Source organism: Podarcis filfolensis (assembly GCF_964270895.1).
Source record: "Podarcis filfolensis genome assembly, chromosome: 4".
NCBI lineage: Eukaryota > Metazoa > Chordata > Lepidosauria > Squamata > Lacertidae > Podarcis > Podarcis filfolensis.
The window spans coordinates 95,967,232-95,992,475 of record NC_139607.1 but is presented as its reverse complement, the minus strand read 5'-3'; the positions used below and the strand labels follow the sequence as shown (position 1 = coordinate 95,992,475).

The 25,244-nt window shown below is 47.8% G+C and overlaps 1 protein-coding gene across 1 annotated transcript in view; it reads right to left on the bottom strand.

Moving 5' to 3' along the window:
- Positions 1–9,836: 9,836 nt before the first annotated feature.
- WNT11 (Wnt family member 11) overlaps positions 9,837–25,244 on the bottom strand; it is a 62,121-nt gene continuing 46,713 nt past the window's right edge. Inside the window, exon 7 of the mRNA XM_083610057.1 lies at positions 9,837–11,187. Within this exon, the coding sequence (XP_083466183.1) occupies positions 11,013–11,187 (175 nt within the window). The 3' untranslated portion in view covers positions 9,837–11,012. The remainder of the gene's footprint in view (positions 11,188–25,244) is intronic.

Sequence of the window (25,244 nt, the reverse complement as noted above, 5' to 3'; positions counted from 1 at the left end):
CGTCCTCTGTCGTCCCCTTCTCCTTGTGCCCTCCATCTTTCCCAACATCAGGGCCTTTTCCAGGGAGTCTTCTCTTCTCATGAGGCTGCCAAAGTCTTGGAGCCTCAGCTTCAGGATCTGTCCTTCCAGTGAGCACTCAGGGCTGATTTCCTTCAGAATGGATCGGTTTGATCTTCTTGCAGTCCATGGGACTCTCCAGAGTCTCCTCCAGCGCCAGAATTCAAAAGCATCCATTCTTCGGCCATCAGCCTTCTTTATGGTCCAGTTCTCACTTCCATACATCACTGCTGGGAAAAACATAGCTTTAATTATACGGACCTTTGTTGGCAAGGTGATGTCTCTGCTTTTTAAGATGCTCTCTAGGTTTGTCACTGCTTTTCTCCCAAGAAGCAGGCGTCTTTTAATTTCGTGACTGCTGTCACCATCTGCAGTGATCATGGAGCCCAAGAAAGTAAAATCTCTCACTGCCTCCATTTCTTCCCCTTCTATTTGCCAGGAGGTGATGGGACCAGTGGCCATGATCTTAGTTTTTTTGATGTTGAGCGTCAGGCCATATTTTGCGCTCTCCTCTTTCACCCTCATTAGCCCATTAATCTTAATAATTGTGTCATGTGTCTTTATTTCCACTGGGGGGGGGCGGGAACTCGGCACACAATACAGGAATTGCAGCTAAACAATCCCTGACAGACGGCCATCCAACCTCTGCTAAAAAACCTCAAACTCCACTTCCTTGGTGTGAATTACTGCTGGCTTGCTCCTGTCCCATTTGCAGGGAGAAGATGGAATCGCAGGCAGCCAGCATTATTATTATGATGATGATTATTAATTATTATTATTAAAGATAATCTTTATTGATTTTATGATTACATACTTTACATATACACATTACTTTACATTTATATTTACTCCTAAGAGTTGACTTCCTCCTTCCATCTTCTGGCTGGCTTTTTTATGTCGTTTCGCATTGTCTTTATCGATTTTGTATATCGTTGTTCTTCTTTCAACTTTATCCGTACAGTGTCTATTTGTATATAGACACTGTATTATTATTATTATTATTAATCAAACTTATATAGCATCCTTCATCCGGAGGGCAGTCTACAGTAATTTTGCTCCAGGCAAAAATCCCTCTCTCGTGCTGTTTGCAACATTTGGGGAAGCTATCCTCTGTGCCTGGCCTTCCTTGCACGTTCTGTACAGAAGAGGTTGGGGAGGCCATGTCCCAGGGAGCGGTGCATGCAACCTGCGAGAAGGAGAGAGGGCTGGTTTCTCTTCCCCGGCACACCAGCCACATGGCTTCCACAGCAAGACACTTGGAGTGGTTCTGCCTTCGGGGGTCTGTTTTCTAGCAGGAAACAAGGCTGATCCCTCCGGGACCTGTTTATCACTTTCCTGACAAAGCCATTGTTAATTGCATTCAGATTGCAGTTTTCCTCGCCCAAACCCTCTTCTCTCTCTCTCTTTCCCCAAACTCCCAAATGTGTAGCTTCATGGGAAACAATGTCATTTGCCTTGTCTGTTGTGGTGTGTGTGTGTGTGTGTGTGTGTGTGTGTGTGTGTGTAAAAGCACTTTCCTCTTTTGCCTGTGCAACAATAACACACACACACAGAATAAAACCCCACAAAGGGGCAGCTGGGAGTTTTCTCAAACAGACATCATTATTACCACAGATGAGGCGAGGCATCCAGGCTGGAAAGAGGCCAAAACAAAAGGAAGGGGGCTTTTTCTTCCTTTTTCTCCCCCCCCCCTTTCCTTTTTCATTTCTCCTCCTGTGATGGAACTCCTATTTGGGGACTTCCCTGGCTTTTTTCTGGCCCACGTAGGACCAGTCTGGATAGTTGGCCTTGGTGAAGACTCGACGTTTTCATCCCTCAAAAAGTTTTTGATTCGAGTTCCGACTGAAACAAGGCTGCATTTTAATGTTGTATTTTAATCTTGTTAAGTTGTGGGTGAACATATCAGACGACACAGCAATTCTTCAAACAGCTCTTGTTTATTCACAGGCCAGAACAGAACTGAACTGAAGGGTTCAGCCACCCTGCTTATATAGAGCTCCACTACAACGCAACTGTATCGACTTTCTGTAACTATCCAATCACTGAACGTCACTTTCAATCCCTTATTTGCATATGTGGACCTGAGTGAAAACTATCTACGGTATCCCCCTGCTGGCCCAGGGTGAGAACTTCAGTACATAACAAATCTTGTTTTTAAGTTGCGTTTCAATCAATTGTTTTTATACCTGGTGTTAACCGCCCTGAGCCCGGTCTTGGCTGGGGAGGGTGGGGTATAAATAAAATTTAATAATAATAATAATAATTTTTCTCAGCCCAACAGCCACATAACTTTCTAGGCAATCTTCAGGGGGCGGGGCCACATCCCATGGCTGGGCAGAGCCGGAAGAAAAAGTGGCTGGAGCAGCAAGTGAAGTTCACCTACTCAACCATCTCTCCCTCATCTTCATCCAGGCAGGCAAGAAGCATTATCCGAGTTCAGGGGTACATTCTAGAGGGGCGAAAACATTTGAGGAGATTGAAAAGATTGCCGGGATGGCATGTGACCTGGGGGGGGAGTCCCAGGGGCCAGATAAAAAGGGCTGAAGGGCCGCATGCAAGCCCCCAGGGCAGAGGTGCCCCATCGCTGCCATCATGCAAGATGGTCCACATCAGCAAACAGTCCTAAGAACTGAAAAGGGAAGTGACAAAGGAATGGAAGAACAGCTTGCTGGATTGGACCAATAGTCTAATAATAATAATAATAATAATAGTAAATTTTTATTTATATCCTGCCCTCCCCAGCCGAAGCTGGGCTCAGAGCGGCTAACAACAATAAAAGTAACACAGCATTATAAAATCAATTCGTTCTAAAATCAATTCAGAATCAAATTAATGGCAACCATTGGGTTACAGTTCTGTGAGGATTACAGAAGGGGGGGGGTCAGGCTGTGCCTTGGCCAAAGGCCTGGTGGAACAGCTCCGTCTTGCAGGCCCTGCAGAAAGATGTCAAGTCCCGCAGGGCCCTGGTTTCTTGTGACAGAGCGTTCCACCAGATCGGAGCCACAGCCGAAAAAGCCCTGGCTCTGGTTGAGGCCAGCCTGACCTCCCTGTGGCCTGGGACCTCCAAGATGTTTTTGTTTGAAGACCGTAAGGTCCTCTGCGGGGCATACCAGGAGAGGCGGTCCTGTAGGTACGAGGGTCCTAGGCCGTATAGGGCTTTGAAGGTTAAAACCAGCACCTTAAACATGATCCTGTACTCCACCGGGAGCCAGTGTAGCTGGTATAGCACTGGGTGAATATGCTCCCATGGCAGGGACCCCATAAGGGCATTCTGCACCTGCTGGAGTTTCTGGGTCAGCCTCAAGGGCAGCCCCACATAGAGCAAGTTGCAATAATCAAGCCTGGAGGTGACCGTTGTGTCGATCACAGTGGCTAGGTCAGGGCGAGAGAGGTAAGGAGCCAACTTACCTGTCTGGTCCATTATCCTGCTCACACAGTGACCAACCAGATACTCCAAAGCAGGCCCACGAGGAAGACCCAAGAACACGCTCCCCTCCTGTGGTTTCGAGCAAATGGTATTTGGTAGACTTGCTGCCTCCAGCTGTGGAGGTGGAGAATAGCCATCATGGCGAGAAGCCATCTCTAGCCTTCTCCGTGCATTTGCCCAACCCTCTTTTAAAGCCATCGAAGTTAGTGGCCCTCACTGCAGCAGTGAGTTCCATAGTTTAACTTTGCACTGCATGAAGAAGGGCTTTCTTTTGAAACAGCTGCCTATGTCCCTCTGTTGATGTCCTTCATATACAGGCTGGAAGAGGACCTCAATGAAGGGCTCTCTAGTGCACCCACCAATATACAGTGGTACCTTGGGTTACAGACACTTCAGGTTACAGACTCCACTAACCCAGAAATAGTACCTCGGGTTAAGAACTTTGCTTCAGGATGAGAACAGAAATCTTCCTGCGGCGGCGCAGTGGCAGTAGGAGGCCCCATTAGCTAAAGTGATACCTCAGGTTATGAACAGTTTCAGATTAAAAACGGACCTCCGGAACAAATTAAGTACTTAACCCGAGGTACCACTGTATTGCTTTCCCTGATATTCTGACTTGGATGGGGGGGGGGAATCTTTAGACGTAACTCCAAAGAATGTGAGCATTCAGATTCAGGAAGAGCAAATCACGTTAAGTTGAAATGCTCCCCAAAATTTAGGTTTCAGGTTAAGAATGGACCTCCAGAATGAATTAAGTTCTTAACCCGAGGTACCATTGTATTAGGTTCCTATGTGGTTGGGACCTGAAAGACATACTGGACAACAGCGTTCCAATGTGCAACAGGAGGTTGAGAGCAGCCATTTAAATTTCCCACAATGCCTTGGGGTGAAGCTACTTCGGGGATGTGGTCGGAAATTGGCATGAGACCTAGCTGGTGGGCATTTCTTGGTGGTCAGGAAATTCAAGCCAGCATCCATGGTGGGTTTCGCCACTGACCTGGGACTCCCAGTATCTACCAGAGAGTGCTTTTCACTGGTGCAGGTGATGATCATGTGACCCTGCTCATGTATGCATTCCTTTCTTTATGGCGTTTATATTCAGTCTCTCCCCCCCCCCCCGTTTTATTCTCACAACAACCCTGTGAGGTAGGTTAGGCTGAGAGGCAGCAACGGGTCACAAGGTCACCCAGCGAGCTTCATAGCTGAGTGGGGATTTGAACCCGGGCCTCCCAGCGCCTAGCTTGGCGCTCTAGCCACTATGCCACGCTGCCCCAATGGCATCTGAGACTCAAGTTGCCAGCGCCTGCCCAGGAAAAGCATTGCTTCAGGCTAATAAGCATTCTCAAGATTCGTGTGCAATTCCAGCCTTTATTTCATACCATTGTTAAGCTTGCTTATAATATATATATATATATATATAATATATATAATATTTATATATAAAGTAGACTAGAGGGAGGGGAAAGCATCGGATATATTTTCATAAATATTTCTGTATGTTCCGCATACAAAACAAAATATGTACATCTGCGAAAGATAGTGGTTCTGTGCTGGGATTAATCCTGGCAGGAACGTGCAGCCTGTCCCAGTGTTTTCAGCGAGGTCTGCCAATAAGGGACAATGTCAGTGTCTGAAATTCATGCATATCCTTCTGTGGGGGTCTCAAGACTCTTCGTCTGTAGCTAGCATACACACACAAACATGCACCCCCCCTCCAGAACCAACTGCAGTGAGACTCAGGGTACCAGCAGATAATATTCTTTAGTTGCGATTCCTGCTGGTCAGGGGGTTGGCCGAGATGACCTGTGTCCACCCCTTTCCCATCCCTGGCCTAGCAGAACCACCCACAGACTTGAGCCCAGGTGTCCCCAACACAAACCTTTCTCCTGCATGCCTATGTTCAGGAGAGGGCAAGGCTGAGACTAACAGATAAAGGTAAAGGCACCCCTGACCATAAGGTCCAGTCGTGGCCGACTCTGGGGTTGCGGCGCTCATCTCGCTTTACTGGTTGAGGAAGCCGGCATACAGCTTCCGGGTCATGTGGCCAGCATGACTATGCCGCTTCTGGCGAACCAGAGCAGCGCACAGAACTGCCGTTTACCTTCCTGCCAGAGCGGTACCTATTTATCTACTTGCACTGGTGTGCTTTCGAACTGCTAGGTTGGCAGGAGCAGGGACTGAGCAATGGGAGCTCACCCCGTTGCGGGGATTCGAACCGCCGACCTTCTGATCGGCAAGTCCCAGGCTCTGTGGTTTAACCCACAGTGCCACCCACATCCCTGAGACTAATAGATAGTCAGGGATGAATATTCTTCGTGGTTTCCTGCCAAATTCCCAAGCTATACCCTTCCCCTTCCCAAACTCTTCCTTCCTCTCTCTTGCATGAAGCAGCCACGAGAAACCAGCTCCCACCATGTAAGGTTTAAAATCCAAAGCCATCCTTGCAAATCTGAAGAAACTAAAAGTAAGGAACTGTTTTTTCCTTTACCAACGAGACTTCTCTGTGCTTTATGAACTCTTTTAAGCAATGCAAGTGATGTGTGAATGAGACAGATTGAGGGACTGGCCAGGTCCAACTTCTAAGCTTCGAACTTGGCTATACAGTGGTACCTCAGGAGTCGAACAGAATCCATTCCAGAAGTCCGCCTGACTCCCGAAACAGTTTGAGCAGCCAGTCGGAAGCTGCGGAAGTCGCATCGGACTTTCGGGTTCCAAAGAACCTTCGCATACCAGAACACTCACTTCCGGGTTTGCGGCGTCCGCAAGCCGAAACGTTCAACTCCCAAGGCGTTCGGCTTCCAAGGTACGACTGTAAAACTATATATAAAACAACAACTACAAAATCTGCCACGTGGTTTTCCTCAACGCATCACTTGCACAGGTTGTTTTAGGTCCCATCTGCACTACACACTTAAAGCAGTGTCATGCCACGACTCCCCGCCTGGGAATAATAACTCCTTAACTTTGGGTGAGGGACGCGGGTGGCGTTGTGGGTTAAACCACTGAGCCTCTTGGGCTTGCCAATCAGAAGGTCGGCGGTTCAAATCCCCGCGACAGGATGAGCTCCCGTTGCTCGGTCCCTGCTCCTGCCAACCTAGCAGTTCGAAAGCACGTCAAAGTGCAAGTAGATAAATAGGTACCGTTCCGGCGGGAAGGTAAACGGCATTTCCGTGCGCTGCTCTGGTTCGCCAGAAGCGGCTTAGTCATGCTGGCCACATGACCCGGAAGCTGTCTGCGGACAAACGCCGGCTCCCTCAGCCTATAGAGAGATGAGCGCGCAACCCCAGAGTAGGTCACGAATGGACCTAATGGTCAGGGGTCCCTTTACCTTTACCTTTAACTTTGGGTACCAATCCAAGATTATGCACATTCCCAGCCATATCTTGACACCATGAGTGGGACGCATGTGATTGTCCTTTGCCGCCGAAGCTCTCTTTCAAGGTGGATTGATGCAAGGATCAGCAGCTGGCAGGTCTGGGGCCAGGGCATAAGGAAGAGCCCTGCTGGATTGGCACGAAATCTCAGCATCCTGATCCCGGGAGTGGTCCACCGGGTGCATCCCAGAATCCCACAAAGACAACGGTTGCCGTCCCTGACCCTGTATTCCCAGCAACTGGTATTTCGAGAAAGACTGCTCTTGAACCTGGAGGCTCCATTGACTTTTCACGGCTGACAGGGGTGAAGCCAGGCCTGCCGTCGGCACCCAGCCTGCTCAGGCAATTGCCAGGGCAACCCCAAAGTGCCCACTGGTGCTGATATTGGTTGCTGGCATCGTTTTCTTTTGTTTGGCTTTCTTTTGCATGACAAGTGTGCTGTGATGCCAAGGTGGCAGTCGCTCGCCCCTTTCAGGACTTCTAGAAAAAAGGCAGCGTGGAGGACTTCCGGGTTGGTGCCACTGTTTAATGGCGGATTCCCTCCGAGCTCCGGAGGGCATCGGCTCCGTAGCGTCTGGGTCTGGCCGCTGCGGCGAAGCGGGGACCCTTAAAATCACAGGCGCGGATGCCTGTGAACACAGAGACTCGGCGGGCACCATTTGCGCCCCCCCAATCCGCGACGGAGCCTTTTTAAAGGCTTCGGAACGGAGGCAGGGTGGGGCGTGGTGCTGAGAGTACTGCCTCGTCTACGGAGTGAAGCCGCAAGCCATTGACAGAGAGCGCCAACTTCTTCTAAGAGTGATTGGATCCTAAAACATCAACCCGTGAGTAATACGGAGATTGGAACTTTAAAAAATTTCTTATCTTGGATTTGGAACGAGCGGGAAGGGGCTAAAAAGGAAGTCCACCCCCCCCTCTTTGTAAACAACTTAAAGCAAAGGACTGGGCAGCTAAGGTCGAGAGAATTTGTTTCTTGTTTTTTTTTAACTAAAGATCCTGACCTCACGGTTTGGACATTATAAGAGGATATTCTGGAGGATAAAAAGAATTTTGGGAGCTGAAACTACACCCCCCCCTAGACCCGGGAACGTCCGATGAGAAAGCCTGTTGCATGGAAGATTTTGACAGCTGTCAAGTGAGCTGCTAGTCAGCTAGTTGTCAGCTGGAAAAAGAGAACATTGTTTCTGCTGTTTTTGCTGGTTTATTCGGGATAACTTGTTGAAAATAAGGTTGATACAAAATAACTGGACTTTTGGTTTTTGAGCTGAAAGGAAGATCAAGGAATTAAATCCCCCTAGAGGGGTAACAAGGATACTACATTACAAAAATGGCTGGAGTGTCTAAATTCCAAGCAGAATTGGACAGAGCACTGGTTCTCTTGGGAAACTTACAAGATGAGTACGATGCTTTGTCTACAGAGGTAGCGCTATTACACTGGACAGTAAACAACAGCTTGGAGTCTGATAAGGATTTGAAACAGGAAGCCTATTCAACTGAACAAATAAATGAAACCGAAAGCGTAGACACGATGGAGCAATATGTTCTTTTTGAAGAAAACGAAGGAGGAGATGGAGGTTTGCAGGAGTCAAAGGAGAGCTACAATATGAGGCCTGACATGATGATAAAAAAGGACAACAAAAACTGGATGCGGAAAGCCTGGTTTGATTGGGAATTTGGAAAATGGAGAGATCCTCTTTTGAGGAGATCTGAAGACCTGAGGATTATAAATTTGTTGAAGGTGGAAGCTGGAGCTGTGGGGACATTTGGATTTGAAAGAAATTTGAAACAAGAGTTGGAATACCCCATAGGCTTTGCTTTTGCTTTTAAGTATGGAGGACTGGCTAGAAGCAACACCGATTCTGTTGGGCCGGAGCCCCTCCGAGACCTGGGGCTTAACATCAAGGTCTATCAAAGAGACCGGCAGAAAGGAACTGAGAGAGACATAAGGGCCTCGGACCTGAGATCTCCAGGCTAAATAAATAATATAAAGACTGATGGATATTGGTTGGGGACTGGAACCGGGAGAAGGGTGGGTGGAGGTTGGGAATCCAAAGGGTACATAAGGATAATTTGCATTGCTTTGTTTGTTTTATATTTTGTTAGTGGTAAGGAAATTGGGTAAACCGTGGAAGGGAAATTTTGGTCGACCTTAGGAAAAAGGTTCAAGAATAAATTAATGAGGTATAAGTATTGATGTGTAATTTTAATAAGGTGAAATTGGTTTGTTTTTTTTAAACTAAGTGAGAATAAGGCTGTTAAAAATAAATGGAGGAAATGGAAAAAAGAAGTAAAGTAAAATAACAGTATGTTAGAATAAATGTTTAAGTTAAGGTGAAGAAATAAGTTAAGGACTTGCTGAATTGACAATTTAAATTGGAATACAAGAAGGGGAGGCGTGAGGAGGTCTGAGAAATAAGGTTGAGGAAAATAAGTATCAGAAACTGTATCTGTTTTTTCTATTTTTTTTTTTGTTTAGTTTCGAATATTTTGTTTATTTTTTTTGTTTTTGTTTGTTGTGTGTTTTTTGAAAATACCAATAAATATTTAATAAAAAAAAAAAAATAGAAAAAAGGCAGCGTGTAGCTACAGCCTCAGGGGGGCGCTCTGCTTTGCAGTGTGCCCGCTGTCCTCAGAAAAATATCAAAGCACAAGGGTCTCTTCTCCACTGCCACCTCATAAGCTTCCTTGGGGAGACCACCAGGTTGCAATGGGCATCCCCCAGAGGACACTGTGCCCAGGGCTCCCAGAAACCTGATGCCAACTCTGGGGGGAGGCTACCCTCCAAATGCCCAGCCCCAAATCTAAAGCTGTGGGAGGTAGTGGTTGCTGCAAGAGTAGGACTTTGAGCAGATGGCCTGCTTATTGAGCATGCATCCTGACTTGCCTGCAGGGAGGTTAGGCAACCAGCAAGAGCTCTTCCCCATCACTTTCCTTCCTGCAATAGTTCCCATCTTTGGAGGAGAGTGTGTTTGCTTCACAAGACAGCTAGATCGGTTCCAATTGTGCAGCCTGTCTTTGCTGGTCTGCAACTACCCACAAAACTAAGACAGCACGGAGGTGCCCTAAGCCTCTCCTGCGTTGTTCTTGATGTTTGCGCCCTCCCCCTCTGCCAATTCAGATGCATGGCATACCGCCTCCTTCTGGACATGCTCTGCAAGCGCAGGAGCCTCTGAGCAAGGCACACAAGAGAGAACTCAAGAGAAAGTGAGAAACATTGTGAAATTCACAACAGCGAGAGCTCACTTTTGAGGAACGGGGCTCGATCCTTGCCTGCCGCTTTCTGCTGTGTCATCAGCTTCTCAAAGCGACCGTCTGTCAAAAGCAGGGTTTCCCAAGCTTGGGTCTCCAGCTGTTTTTGGACTACAACTCCCATCATCCCTAGCTAGCAGGACCAGTGGTCAGGGATGATGGGATTTGTAGTCCAAAAACAGCTGGAGACCCAAGTTTCCTGGTCAAAAGCAATTGCTCACACCAGGCACAGTCACTCAACCCTAGAAGGATGGGGAAAACGGGGGCAAAATACTGTGGGGATCTTTGATGGCACTCCCATCCAAAAAAAGAACGATGTTGTGAAAAGGGAACCAGTAGTGAGAGGGAGAGAGGGAGAGGGAGAGACTCTGCAGTAAAACACTGTAGAATTTCCTTTGTCCGCTATCAAATGTCATGTTACATTACAAAAGAGAAACAAGGGCTCTCCTGTATTGACTTCCATGTGTTCTTATCCCTGGCAACCCGCTTCCCATTCCCCCAGCCCATAGCACACACAGAAGGCACTCAATGGCCAGGTATTGAACAATAACAAGAAGGCCGGTTGTCCACTATATAAGAACCGAGTTTGGTCTTTGTGGTTGTTTTGGCAAGGAAGATCCAAGCGCCAACACCTGTTTGCCAGCTTAAGCCACGCCGCCCTCCACGGATTGCGAAAGATCCTTCCCAAAAGGTGACAATTTATGAAATGTCTGGTCATTCCAGCGTTGCGATGGCTTTCCAACAGTCTTGTGGGTTTCTTGTTTAAAAAAGCAAGGCAAACATCGTCCAGGGTTCGGAAAGCTTTTCTCCTGTCCGAAAAGCGCTGGGGAGGAGGGTGGGGAATGTGGCACAGATGTCTCAAGTCTGCGGGCCCAGAGGGGAGCCGAGTGGCGCGAGGAGGGCTCTCACTTGCACACGTATCTCTCGACAGTCCTCTCGCACTTTTTGCAGGTGACGTAGCAGCACCAGTGATACTTGCAGTGGCAGCGCTCCACCACCTTGTCCATGTAGGGGTTGTAGCCGCGGCCGCAGCACATAAGGTCACAGCTGTCGCTGCCGTTGGAGGTCTTGTTGCATTGCCTGCAAGACAGAAAACGTCATGAGCTGGGGATGCCAAAGGCTGGAGGGTGGGGAAGGATGCCTGAGGAACTCAGCTGTGAAGCCCATCAGGCTCCTTGTGGGACTGGGAGCTGGAAGGGAACCAATACATCATCAGGTTGGAAGCGGCCAAAAGCATCTCCGCCTGGGAAGACTTTTCCCTTTCGGGGAAAGCGCTGAAGCTCAGCCGTAGAGCATCTGTTTCGCATGCAGAAGGGCCCAAGTCCAACCCTCTCCAAGGAGGGCTGGGAATATCCCCTGACTGGAACCTCGGAGAGCCTTTTCCAAGAAGGACCAATAGTCCAATTTAGCTGAAAGTGACGTCCCACGTTTCTATCCTCAAACGCAATGCATGGTCTCCCCCTGACATTGCAGGAAGAGGAGACAGGACACAAACAGAGACACGTCTGCTGAAATTGCAGCATTTGCACAGGTTACAGCATCCCACTTTTCCGGGCACTGAATTTGGACCGGGACCTTCTTGTAGTGGGTGCTCATGCCTCCAAACTGGAAGGGGCTGATGCACTGCACACCTTCCAAAATTTTCTGATGGAAATAGGGATGTCCTGCCCTCCAACATTTCTCTGATGAAAATAGGGACATGCAATCCATATCCTCCAACATTTTCCCAATGAAAATAGGGACATTCTATTCCATATCCTCCAACATTTCTCCGATGAAAATAGGGACATCCTATTTCATACCCTCTAACATTTCTCAGATGAAAATAGGGACATCCTATTTCATACCCTCTAACATTTCTCAGATGAAAATAGCGAGATCCTATTCCATACCCTCCAACGCTTCTCTGGTGAAAATAGGGACATCCCATTCCATACCCTCCAACGTTTCTCCGATGAAAATAGGGGCATTCTATTCCATGACCTCTAACATTTCTCCGATGAAAATAGGGACATTCTATTCCATACCCTCCAACATTTCTCCGATGAAAATAGGGACATTCTATTCCATACCCTCCAACATTTCTCCGATGAAAATAGGGACATTCTATTCCATACCCTTCAACATTTCTCTGATGAAAATAGGGACATCCTATTCCATACCCTCCAACGTTTCTCTGATGAAAATAGGGACATTCTATTCCATATCCCCCAACATATCTCTGATGAAAATAGGGACACCCTATTCCATACCCTCCAACATTTCTCCGATGAAAATCGGGACATTCTATTCCATACCCTCCAATATTTCTCCAATGAAAACAGGAACGTCCCAAGGAAAAGCAGGACATTCCTGGATCAAATCAGAAACTGGGACAGCTCCTGTAAATCTAGGGTTGCCCCTGAAAAATAGGGACACTTGGAGGCTCTGCTGATGGAGTCACCCAAACAAGGATGGTGCTTTGAAAAGAAGGGGGAGGCAGTTTTCACCGTGTTCCTATAATCTTTCAGGGGACATGTGAAGAGGGGTGAAAACACTTGTCTCCTTTGAACTGCCACATTAAAGGAAGCCATCCCAGCAGGGCAATCCTTGCAACGCAGCTGCGGGAGTTGTTTTTCTTTCTGCTCAAAGGAGTGCTGTTCTTTTTTTTAATATGGGGGGGAATCCCCCCTCAAAACGTTGACTTTTGCCGCGATCACACGAATATAAGAATGTGCTTTACGCCAGATCAGACTCTTTGTCTATTGAGCTCAGTGCTGTCTACTCCAGGGGTGAGAAATGTAATTCCCCGCCCCAATTTTGAGGGACAACTCACATGAGCCCCACACAGCTTTGTCTAGGATCAGGGATGATGGGGTTTTTAGTCAGTGATGGGCACATTCTGTCAGTTTTCCGTTTCTCTCAGCTTCTTACTTTGCCGGCCTTAAGTTCAGTTCTCCACACTGCCAAATCAGTCCCCCCCCCTTTTTAAAAAAGCCCTCAGCAAATTCTTCGGCATTCCTGTGTGAATTTCTCCTAATACACACAATTTTTGTTTGCAAAGCAATTTCCCCTAATGCAAAGCTGCGGCAGCCTCATATCTGGTGTTGCTTGGGGATTCTAAGAAACCAAAAAATCAGTGCGGTTCTGAAAGGTTCTGCCCGCCATGTTGATTCAAAATGGCACCTAACTGTATTCAAACATAGACAAAAACCTGACCTCAGGAACCACCATGCAACGTTTGGTGACGATAATGTGGTCTTAGGTAGATCGTCCTTTAAATGTGAACAAAGTCAGATTTCTCTACAAAAACTGGGTACCGGCTACTCCTGGTCTAGTCTCACTGGCAGTTCTTCAGGGTCTCAGGGACAAGAGAGGCGCTTTTACTGCCTTCTGCTTGACCCTTCTAGCTAGAGATGCCAAGGATTGAACATGGACCTTATACGTGCAAAGCAGATGCTCAAACCACTGGGCTATGGCCCTCCCCTAAATAATAATAATAATTTTATTATTTCTACCCCGCCCATCTGGCTGGGTTTCCCCAGCCACTCTGGGCGGCTTTCAACAGAACATTAAAAACAGAATAAAACTTCAAACATTAAAAAGTTCCCTAAACATGGTTCCCTTCAGATGTGTTCTAAAAGTCGAATACAGTGGTACCTCAGGTTAAGAACTTAATTCGTTCTGGAGGTCCGGTCTTAACCTGAAACTGTTCTTAACTTGAAGTACCACTTTAGCTAATGGGGCCTCCCGCTGCCACCGTGCGATTTCTGTTCTCATCCTGAAGCAAAGTTCTTAACCTGAGGTACTATTTCTGGGTTAGCGGAGTCTGTAACCTGAAGCCTCTGTAACCCGAGGTATCACTGTAGTGGCTTATTTCCTTGATATCTGATGGGAGGGTGTTCCACAGGGCAGGTGCCACCACCGAGAAGGCCCTCTGCCTGGTTCCCTGTAACCTCATTTCTCGCAGTGAGGGAACTGCCAGAAGGCCCTCAGAGCTGAACCTCAGAGTCCGAGCAGAACGATGGGGGTGGAGACGCTCCTTCAGGTATACTAGGCCGAAGCAAAGATTTTTTTGGCAAGCCCTAAATCTCATTCCTCCAGCACACCCCCCCCAAATACCACACAAGGCCATGCATCGCCCCCTCTTAACCGTGATCCAAACTTCACAGCAGCGCCATTCTGGGCTCAGTTTCTGGTTGCAGCTGCACGATGCCAACTGCCAATAAACACAAGGTCCAATGGATGTGGGAAAGCTGTGATTTTTTCTCTCTCTCTCTTTACAAACGGCTTCAACGTCGCTTCCAAAACAGCCTGGCATGCTCCGTCGCTTTGGACGCGGCCGTAATTCAACATGAGATCTGGTTGGCGAGGGAGGGAAACCGAGGTGGTGGTGGAGGAGCTGAGGATTGCTGGACCCTACGCCATGGACCACTCGGTTAATGGATGGAAATGAATCCGAAGAGATTTATATGAAATTCCTCATGAGGTAATGCTTATGAGAAGTTATGGGATTAATGAAGTGCTGAGATCTCGTTCTCGGCCTGTCCTTTTATTTATTTCTGACTCAGCCTGGCCTCCTGTTTGTTATTTCAGATTTGAGTTCCTATCCAGGTTTAACTCTCCCTCCCCTTTCCTGGCTCTCTTAAGCCGGCCGTTCTCATCACCCACTTCTTTTTTTTTTCAGGGGTGTGGGGTGGGCTAAGGGGGAGAGAATAGATGCGTGCAAATATTTGCAGATCTCTGGAAGCCTCGGCGCGGCTCGTTCATTGCAGAACGTCCCCCCCGGGAGCCAAAAACCCACAATTTGCGGCCACATGCTGCATGTTTGTCTAGTGCTGGACCGAAGGCGTCGCTCGAAAGACACCCCTGCGAGCCAGGATGGCCGCCGGCAGCAAACCTCAACGCAATCCCTCCTACACAAATTAGCCGAGAAGACAAATATTTAGAGCAAAGGTTCACAAGCTGAAAACAGGCGTGCAGGGGAAGCTGGAGGGTTCGGGAGGAACTTTCGTGACTGTAAACCCCCTGGATTGCCAGAAAATCATCAGCAGGGAAGGGTGTGATTTGTAGGAGAGAAGCGTGGGGTGAAAGGTGTGAGAGGATTAGGCAAATTCATGGAGGTCATCACAACTATGTTCTTCTTCCACTGCTAGAGGCCCTATGCCCCTATAGCATAGTGTTCATGAGCTCAGGTCCTACTTGAAGGCATCAGGTTGGCCAACAGGATGCTAGACTAGATGGACCACTGGCCTGATCCAACAGGCTCATCTTCTGTTCTTCTCATGTTTAGACTAGGACCACGGCCCTGAATCTGCAGATGTTAAGACACACAGCATCTTAAAAAGCAGAGACATCACCTTGCCGACAAAGGTCCGTATAGTTAAAGCTCTGGTTTTCCCAGTAGTGATGTATGGAAGTGAGAGCTGGACCATAAAGAAGGCTGATCGCCGAAGAATTGATGTTTTTGAATTATGGTGCTGGAGGAGACTCTGGAGAGTCCCATGGGCTGCAAGATCAAACCTGAAGGAAATCAGCCCTGAGGGCTCACTGAAAGGACAGATCCTGAAGCTGAGGCTCCAATACTTTGGCCACCTCATGAGAAGAGAAGACTCCCTGGAAAAGACCCTGATGTGGGGAAAGGTGGAGCGCACAAGGAGAAGGGGACGACAGAGGACGAGATGGTTGGACAGTGTTTTCGAAGCTACCAGCATGAGTTTGACCAAACTGCGGGAAGCAGTGGAAGACAGGAGTGCCTGGCGTGCTCTGGTCCAGGGGGTCACGAAGAGTCGGACATGAATAAATGACTAAACAACAACAACAACACACCACACTCTTTCCGCCATTGCCCTCATGCCCTACATTGATGGGCTTCCCAGAAAAGACATCTCTTCTGCAGTAGAAAACAGCATGGCGGACCTTTAGCCTGGCCGGCAGATGCAATCTTCTGATATCTGTGTTCCAGATAAGAATCCGTCTCTCCCTTCACCACCCTGCAAACTCTTCTGCTTTGTTCAGAACTTGTTTCCTCCCCCTTTCCTTTCTTGTCTTCGACTTATCCGGGCAGCAAAGATCAGATCATGCCAAAGAACAAAGGAGTGTAGATGAATACTGTGTGCTAAATTCAACTATTTTCCCATTTACACTAGTGTAGTTTATTCTGATTGGCAGGGGCACCCCAATGGCTGTTTGAAAAGAACTCCCAAGCGCCTGCTACCAGAGATTCCTGTTGTTTTTTTAGATTACCCGCTCTGGGATCCTACAGCTAATTCTCCCCTGGTCTCCCCGCTGGCCCAAATAGGACTAATTTAGCCAGCTAGCCCTGGTGATCATCTAATGTTTATTGGATGGATTTCCCCCCTAAATTGATTTTTTATTTTATTGCTATTTATGCTTTATACCATATTTTATGCTGTTTTTTGTTGCATCAATTAAGTGTTTTAAATTTGTCGTTAGCCGCCATGAGCCCGGTTTTCTGAATTGGGAAGGACGGGGTATAAATAAAATTTTATTATTATTATTATTATTATTATTATTAGTCTGCAAATATCACACAACCAATTAATGTTTCTACAGTTTGCCTTCTGTTAAAATGCATAGCCTGTAGCAGATAGGGAGATGAATGAAGTAGGTTTTAGTAGAAGCAAAACTGTAGCAGAACAGAAAGTATTGCGATGAACATAGGGCAATATGAAAATCACTACCTCCTTACATCCCTGGCTTTGGAGCTTCCCCATAGCTGTTCCACAAACCAAACCAGAGCTCACTAATCTAAAAGGGATGGGGGAAAGAGAGCCATTTCACTTTCCAAGTATAATTGCTCATTTCATAGAGAATTGAATCAACTGATTTATTTATTTATTGGAAACCTAAGTTGTTTCACCCTTTCCAGTGAAGGGCAGAGATATTCCTGCTTTGTCTTTTACTCTTTTCCCTATTCCCTTTCCATTAACTGCATCCTAGTCTGGTATCATTTACCGCTTATTTCAAAACTGTTGGTGAGTGTTTTAGGAAGAAGGTGGGAGGCTGGTGTTAGGAAACTCGAAGGGCCTCATTTAAAAGATAAGGTTAAACAGGGTTTTCCCTACAAGGAAGTTCTATCCCCAAAGCTGAATTGAAACCATCTTTCCTCCCCGGTTCAGCACATGCTTGTTACTGACGCTCATAAATCGGCGGAGCTGTTTCGCGAACCGGTTCCTGTCAAGATTTATCTTCCTCTCCAGGTTGTATTTCTTTTGCTTAGCAAGACCACAGCAGAGATAATCATGAGGGGACAGCTATCTACGCAATAGCGCTGGCCCATTGGAAACGTAATTCTCAAGATGCAGAGTTGTGCACCAATTCTGTGCACTTTAAAGCTATTGGTTCCAGAGAGCCAGTGTGGTGTAGTGGTTAAGAGCGGTAGTCTCGTAATCTGGGGAACCGAGTTGGATTCCTTGCTCCTCCACATGCAGCTGCTGGGTGACCTTGGGCCAGTCACACTTCTCTGAAGTCTCTCAGCCCCACTCACCTCACAGAGTGTTTGTTGTGGGGGAGGAAGGGAAAGGAGAATGTTAGCCGCTTTGAGACTCCTTAAAGGGAGTGAAACGCGGGATATCAAATCCAAACTCTTCTTCTTCTTCTTCCCATCTAGGCCTTGTGCAACTTGGCCGTTTGCGGAATCTGGGAGGGTTCTGGGAGAATCCAAGAGGGCAGGGCGCATTAGCAGGAACGCCAACTCCAGATTCAAGCTACGACTGCTCCCTAAAGCTTGGGTGTGTTTAGATTTCAGGACTTTGGTTCAGGACCGCTTCCAGTTTCAACATTTTTGTTGTTGTTGAAAAAGAGGAAGGAAAGAAAGAGCATAAACGAAAACAGGCTTTCTTTTTCCAACATGGCCCCAGGATAACTAAGAACGAGTCCCAGGTTTCCACTTAAAGCTTTCTAAGCACCACCGTGCCCTCATTTGGGTGGGTGGGGTGAGCGTTTTACATAGACCTGTTTTAGTCATTTGACTCCCCCCAGGAATTCACCCGTAGGGGGAGGATGCTAATTGGGGGATGATCGTTAGGTCAAAATGGACACATCCTCTCCAGTTAACCAATGCATCCACCTGCTGGCGCGAAATTGTTCCCTGCGGCGCATGATGCAACTGTATGCATAAAGTCATAGACAATGGAACATTCTCCCTAATTCTCCCCATCATCCTGTTAAGTGATCAAAACACAATTGATGGGACGCGAGAGAAGTTTCCCACCTTCGCTTCTGCTTCTTTTTCCACACGTTCATCTTCTCCCACCCGCGAGTCCCTCCTCCTTTCCAGTTCACCTCTACAAGACCATTGGGGGAAACAGATCTGCTGCTTGCCATAGACAATGGATTAAGCAGAGATCTTGGGTTTCTAAATCACATGAAGGGACCGAGTCGGAGCGTTGTTTCTGATAGCCTTGCCTTGCCTTGCCATCAACTCTCCTTTGAAACACAGGTGCAAGAGACTGACCTTGGAACTTGTAGCACGGAAGGTGGGTTATTTATTTGCTAATTATTACAGCGTGATCACAGGGATGCGGGTGGCGCTGTGGGTTAAGCCACAGAGCCTAGGACTTGCCGATCAGAAGATCGGCGGTTCGAATCCCCACGATGGGGTGAGCTCCTGTTTTTTGGTCCCAGCTCCTGCCAACCTAGCAGTTCGAAAGCACGTCAAAGTGCAAGTAGATAAATAGATACCACTCCAGTGGGAAGGTAAACGGCGTTTCCATGCGCTGCTCTGGTTCGCCAGAAGCACCTTAGTCATGCTGGCCACATGACCCGGAAGCTGTAGGCCGGCTCCCTCGGCCAAGAAAGCGAGATGAGCGCCACAACCCCAGAGTCGGTCATGACTGGACCTAATGGTCAGGGGTCTCTTTACCTTTTTACAGCATGATCATATCTGGTGCACGTTCAGCTCATGTAGTTTCATCCACATGCAGTTGACGCCTGGCTGGTTAAAAACCCACAAGTTAGCTCAGCTGATTAGAGTGTGGTGCTGTTAACTTCCAGGTCGTGGGTTTTATCCCCATACAGGCCACCTACATATTCCTGCATTGCAGGGGACTAGACAACCCTCGGGGGCAGGCCCGGAAATAGGTTTGATGAGGCCCTAAGCTACTGAAGGTAACGGGGCCCTTTATATGTCCAGCTGCCCTTTGTCAACAACAAATTGTTGCTGCTTTTTGTGTTGAATATATGCTACATGGTGAGAGCTGGACCATAAAGAAGGCTGATCGCCGAAGAATTGATGCTTTTGAATTATGGTGCTGGAGGAGACTCTTGAGAGTCCCATGGACTGCAAGAAGATCAAACCGATCCATTCTGAAGGAAATCAGCCCTGAGTGCTCACTGGAAGGACAGATACTGAAGCTGAGGCTCCAAGACATTGGCCACCTCATGAGAAGAGAAGACTCCCTGGGAAAGACCCTGATGTTGGGAAAGATGGAGGGCACAAGGAGAAGGGGACAACAGAGAACAAGATGGTTGGACAGTGTTCTCGAAGCTACCAGCATGAGTTTGACCAAGCTGTGGGAGGCGGTGGAGGACAGGAGTGCCTGGCGTGCTCTGGTCCAAGGGGTCACGAAGAGTCGGACATGACTAAACGACTAAACAACAACAATTTATGGACCTAATAGGTATCTAAAGCCATTTGCACATGTTGCCATGCAACCTGTCCATGCAGAATGTGGGCACCGTATATAAAGAAATGAGCGAAACAATGATATTTTAGGGAGCAGGCTAGCAGGCGGGGCCCATGACTTACATCATAGGAGCCTGCACAACACAAAATATTGTTGCTGTATGTAGGTTTTATTTCATTTGTTTTTTATCTTATATTTTGGAAATGTACATCTAGTTTTTCCCCTTTAAATTTTGGGGAGCCCCAAGAGAGTGGGGCCCTAAGCTATAGCATGTTTAGCTTATACGTAAATCTGGCACTGCTCAAGGACCTTCAATCTAAACAAATCCTATGATTCTATGAAATTCAAGTAAGGCAGAGAGCTTGTTGGACTTCCTGAGGCTTCACTACGCACTCTTCCCCTGTTTTTAATAATGCTTCATAAATTTATTATGAATTACATGGAGGGCACCAGAATCTTTGCACCGCTTGGGGCCTCTCAAGGCCTTAATCCAGCCCTGGGCAGGGAACTTAGATGATGATGCCTATTTGTTCTGATGTGTTTGGAGGGACACTAGATGACGTTGCAACAAAATAAGTGCGATCCCACACTCCCCAATGCATTTCCAGCGCACTTTTTTTTGGGGGGGGAGGAGCAGGTTTGTTGCACAAGACCACCCTATAAAATACAACAGGGCAATTTATCCAGATGTGATGGAATCCCACCCGAAAACAGTGATAGTCTGGAAGCCCTACACTTCTATACAGGACAGACCACAGGCGCTTATTTGTTGAGCATCACTTCCAGAAGTACAAAGCCACCAATTCTGCAAACCACAAACAGATATTGGATATGTGGGCTCTTATTTCCATGAGTGAGGGAGGGAAGCTTAAATCTGTTAGTAAAAGCATCGGACAGATAGCTTATCAGCTCTTTCTGAGCATGTTAAGCATCTGAGCTGCTCCAGACAATAAGGTCTGCATTATGCATTCCTGGAAAGTCCATCCCAGATATGGAACTCATAACATGGTTCTGGAGAAAGCAAAGTTATCTTTTATGCCTCCATACATTTTTGTTTCTTTTCTAAAGGGGCTTATAATAAAGGGACAGAAGCAATGATAGAATCAACTACTACTGGCTGCTTGCAATATTGCAAAACATATACCGTATTTTTCGCTCTATAAGATGCACGTGACCATAAGACACACCTAGTTTTTAGAGGAGGAAAACAAGAAAAAAAATATTCTGAACGAAACAGGGGATGTATGATTTTTGTGGTTCATGCTGTGGCCACAGACATGATATGTGATTTGACAGTGAGTTTGGGGTGGCCCAAATCAAAAATCCTGAAAATCCATGTGGATCCGTGCTTTGTAACCACATTTTTGCGCCATTTTGGCCCCACAAAACAGTGGATGTGTGATTTTTTTTGGTGCAGGCTGCAGCCATGGACATGCTATGTAATCTAATGGTGAATTTGGGGTGACCCAATGCAAAAATCCTGAGGATCCATGTGCTTTTACCTCCCCCCTCCCAGGCAGCCTCCTTTATCGCTAGTGTCCCTTATCTCCCTCCCGATCGCTTGCCGATTAGCTGCTCAGCGGCTTCGTTTCAACACCCCCTTCCCTCTTTCTTTAAAAATTAAAAGCACGATCTGCTTTTCACCCCTGGGCAATTCGGCTCCAGGGACCACACATTCGCTTCATAAGACGCACAGACATTTCCCCTTACTTTTTAGGAGGAAAAAAGTGCGTCTTATGGAGCGAAAAATACGGTAACTAATTGCATGCAAGCAGTGGGTTGCCTTATTCTGCACAGATAGCTGCCTTAAACTGAGTCAGACCATTGGTCCATCTGACTCAGTATTGGCCACAGAGGCTGGCAGCAGCTTTCCAGGATTTCAGGCAGGGGACACCCCAAGCCCCATCTGAGGACTGAACTGGGCACCTCCTGTGTACAAAGCATATATTCCACTGCTAAGCTACAGCAACCATTCTCTTGGATATGTGTTATGAAGAGATCTCAGTTTGGGCAATCAACTTCCAACCTCCTGGGGTTGGAAAGATAAAAAGCCGGCCAGCCCCAGTTGTGGGAGCAACATTGTTGGTTGCTAGTTCCTGCCTGAACCCTGTCCTGCTTACCTGCCTGTGCTCATGACCCACCCTGGCTCCCTGCTTGCAAGCCTGTTCCTGACTTCACCCGACTCCCTGCCCTGAACCCAGCTTCAGTTACTGCGGACTGCCTCCACGTTGCACCTTCGACCACGGACCGGACTTGGATCTCGTCTCTCGGGTAACCCACAGGACCAGCACACCGAGGGAGCCAGTGTTTGTCGACAGACAGCTTTCCGGGTCATGTGGCCAGCAGGACTAAACCTCTACTGGTGTATGAAGGACTGTGACGAGTGGCAGAGGGCACGGAAACGCAGTTTACCTTCCCGCCGCAGCAGTACCTATTTATCTACTTGCACTGGTGTGCTTTCAAACTGCTAGGTTGGCAGGAGCTGGAACAGAACAATTGGAGCTCATCCTGTCGCAGGGATTTGAACCGCTGACCTTCTGATCGGCAAGCCCTAGGCTCTGTGGTTTAGACCACAGCGCCACCCACCTCACTGGCTTAACCCTTTCCGCACTCATTGCTCCTCCCAGACAGTCACTTCCCCTGGATCCTTTTCTCTGAGATGGAGCAACATGCTTGGGAATCCAGGGACAGGGGAAGGAGGCTGCGGGTAGCAGCATCCTCCAGCTGTTGATATGGTGGTTGACTACCCCTGAGCCTGGAGGTTCTATTGGACCATGACTAATAGGCATTGATAGACTTCTGTTGCGCAACCCACAGCCCAGATACGCCTAAGAGAATCCAATTCATAGCGGCACTGCCTGAAGTCCATTCTTGAGTACATAAATCCATTAATAACTCCAGTTAATCCACTAATGTTCTCAGAGGAGGGGGAAGCGGGAAGGAGGGGAAAGAGAAGCTGGTCCTGGCGACATCGCCTTTCCGACACCTCTGATTTGCTGATCCCTGCTCCAGCTTGAAAGGGAAAGTGTCGTTTCTTCTTCCTCTGCCAGTGCAGAGCGAGCAAGTGTGAATGGATGAAATGGGAACGCATTATTGCTGGGGAGGCTGGTGGGCAGGCAGAAGGATGCACACCTTCTGAGAAAGCGCTTTCGGCCCAACGGATCGGTTTTAAAAGGCAGCAGCAGTGGGATCTTCCAAATGTGGAAGCTCAAACAGCGTATAATATTATAGATGCCCCCGGGGCCTTATAAAGCTATTTGGAAGAGGTCCATATGAACATTACGCTTCTTTATGTGTGGGAAGTGTGAACTATATTTTATATATTTTCACACACCCACACACAGGCGCACACAGAGATTCCATAACGCCTTTGGCTCCTGCATGAAAAGTCTCTGCTCCCTTATATGACCATAGGAAACTGCCTTAAATGGAGCGAGACTTTTGGTCCATTGAGCTCAGGCTTGCCTACACTGACTAGCAGAGGCTCTCCGGGGTTTCAGACTGGGGACATTCCAAGCCTGGAGGTGCCAGTGGAGATTGATCCGTGGATCTTCTGCATGCAGCGCAGATGCTCTCACACTGAGCTACAGCCCCTGTTTGTCAGGACTAGAGTTGGGCATAGGTCATCACCTGGTACGCAGGCTGGGACCCTACCTGCCCACAGACTGATGGTGGCTAATGGATTGAAGTTGAATCCTGACAAGACAGAAGTACTGTTTTTGGGGGACAGGGGGGCGGGCTGGTGTGGAGGACTCCCTGGTCCTGAATGGGGTAACTGTGCCCCTGAAGGACCAGGTGTACAGCCTGGGAGTCATTTTGGACTCACAGCTGTCCATGGAGGCGCAGGTCAATTCTGTATCCCGGGCAGCTGTCTACCAACTTCACCTGGCACGCAGGATGAGACCCTACCTGCCCGCGGACTGTCTTGCCAGAGTGGTGCATGCTCTAGTTATCTCCTGCCTGGACTACTGCAATGCGCTCTACATGGGGCTACCTTTGAAGGGGACCCAGAAACTGCAACTAATCCAAAATGTGGCAGCTAGACTGGTGACTGGGAGTGGCCGCCGGGACCACATAACACCGGTCTTGAAACACCAACATTCGCTCCCAGTACGTTTCCAAGCACAGTTCAAAGTGTTGGTGCTGACCTTTAAAGCCCTAAACGGCCTCAGTCCAGTATACCTGAAGGAGCGTCTCCACCCCCATTGTTCTGCCCGGACACAGAGGTCCAGCTCCGAGGGCCTTCTGGCAGTTCCCTCACTGCGAGAAGTGAGGTTGCAGGAAACCAGGCAGAGGGCCTTCTTGGTGGTGGCGCCTGCCCTGTGGAATGCCCTCCCATCAGATGTCAAGGAAATAAACAACTATCTGACTTTTAGAAGACATCTGAAGGCAGCCCTGTTTAGGGAAGTTTTTAATTTTCGATGTTTTATTGTGTTTTTAATATTCTGTTGGTAGTCTCCCAGAGTGGCTGGGGAAACCCAGTCAGATGGACAGGTTATAAATAATAAATTATCATCATCATCAACAGAACAGTAACTCCCCAAAAATTAAAGGAATATGTCGAGCAAAGATTCTCAGAGCAAAGAGCAGCCACTGTTTAACTGAGCACAGAAATATTGCCTAGCTGACTGAAGGCAGCAATTCAAGACGGCAAGAACGAGGAGGGAAGGAAGGGGGGAAAGCAGATGATTATTAAAAATGTGGTTGTGTCCAACTGGACAATTCTGAAAGGCAGAAATTCAATGCTTTGAGTGGGAATTCAACCAGGATACGGCTTTAAAAACAAATAAACGTGTGCCGAGGGATCTTGGATAACCTCCCTGTACAAATCCAAAGCACTTTGGATGTCAACGGTGTTGGGTCATCTCCAGGCCAGTTGGAGGGCTGACTTTTGGGTTCTCCAATCCCCAAACACAAGCCCTTTTGTTTTGCCACGGACACGGGTCATTTGTCTGACAATGGATCTTCCAGATGGAAAAGAGGATACCAAGACAAGACTGTACAGCTGAGGAATGAGGGCAGTAACATGGAGATGGTGGAAACAGCCTTAGATAGAATCAGATCCTTGGCTTGTCTAGCTTAGCATAAGTCTATCTAGATACAGTTCCCAGGATTCTTTGGGGGAAGCCATGACTGTAAAAGTGGATAGCAGTGCTTTAAACTGTAAGGCGTGGCCTCGGTCTCGGCCACAGAGCCTGATTCAGCATGGAAAAATAGGAAACCACCTTACACAATGTCATACTATATTCAACTAGCCAAGCATGGTCTACTCTGACTGGCAGTGGCTCCTAGGATCTCAGGTATCATGGCCTTGAGCTCAGAGGAGGAGGAAACGGAGCCTGTGTTACCTGTTCCACACCTGACCAATAGCTCAGGTAGAATGGCAAGTGGGAGACCACAGTAAGTCGAAGAAGTGACTGCATGTAGGCCAGAAGGTTGGTTCTTAAGAACCCTAATATTTCGGGTAATAGGGTGGAGCTTAGGAAGAAGGGTCTCATAAGGGCCTCA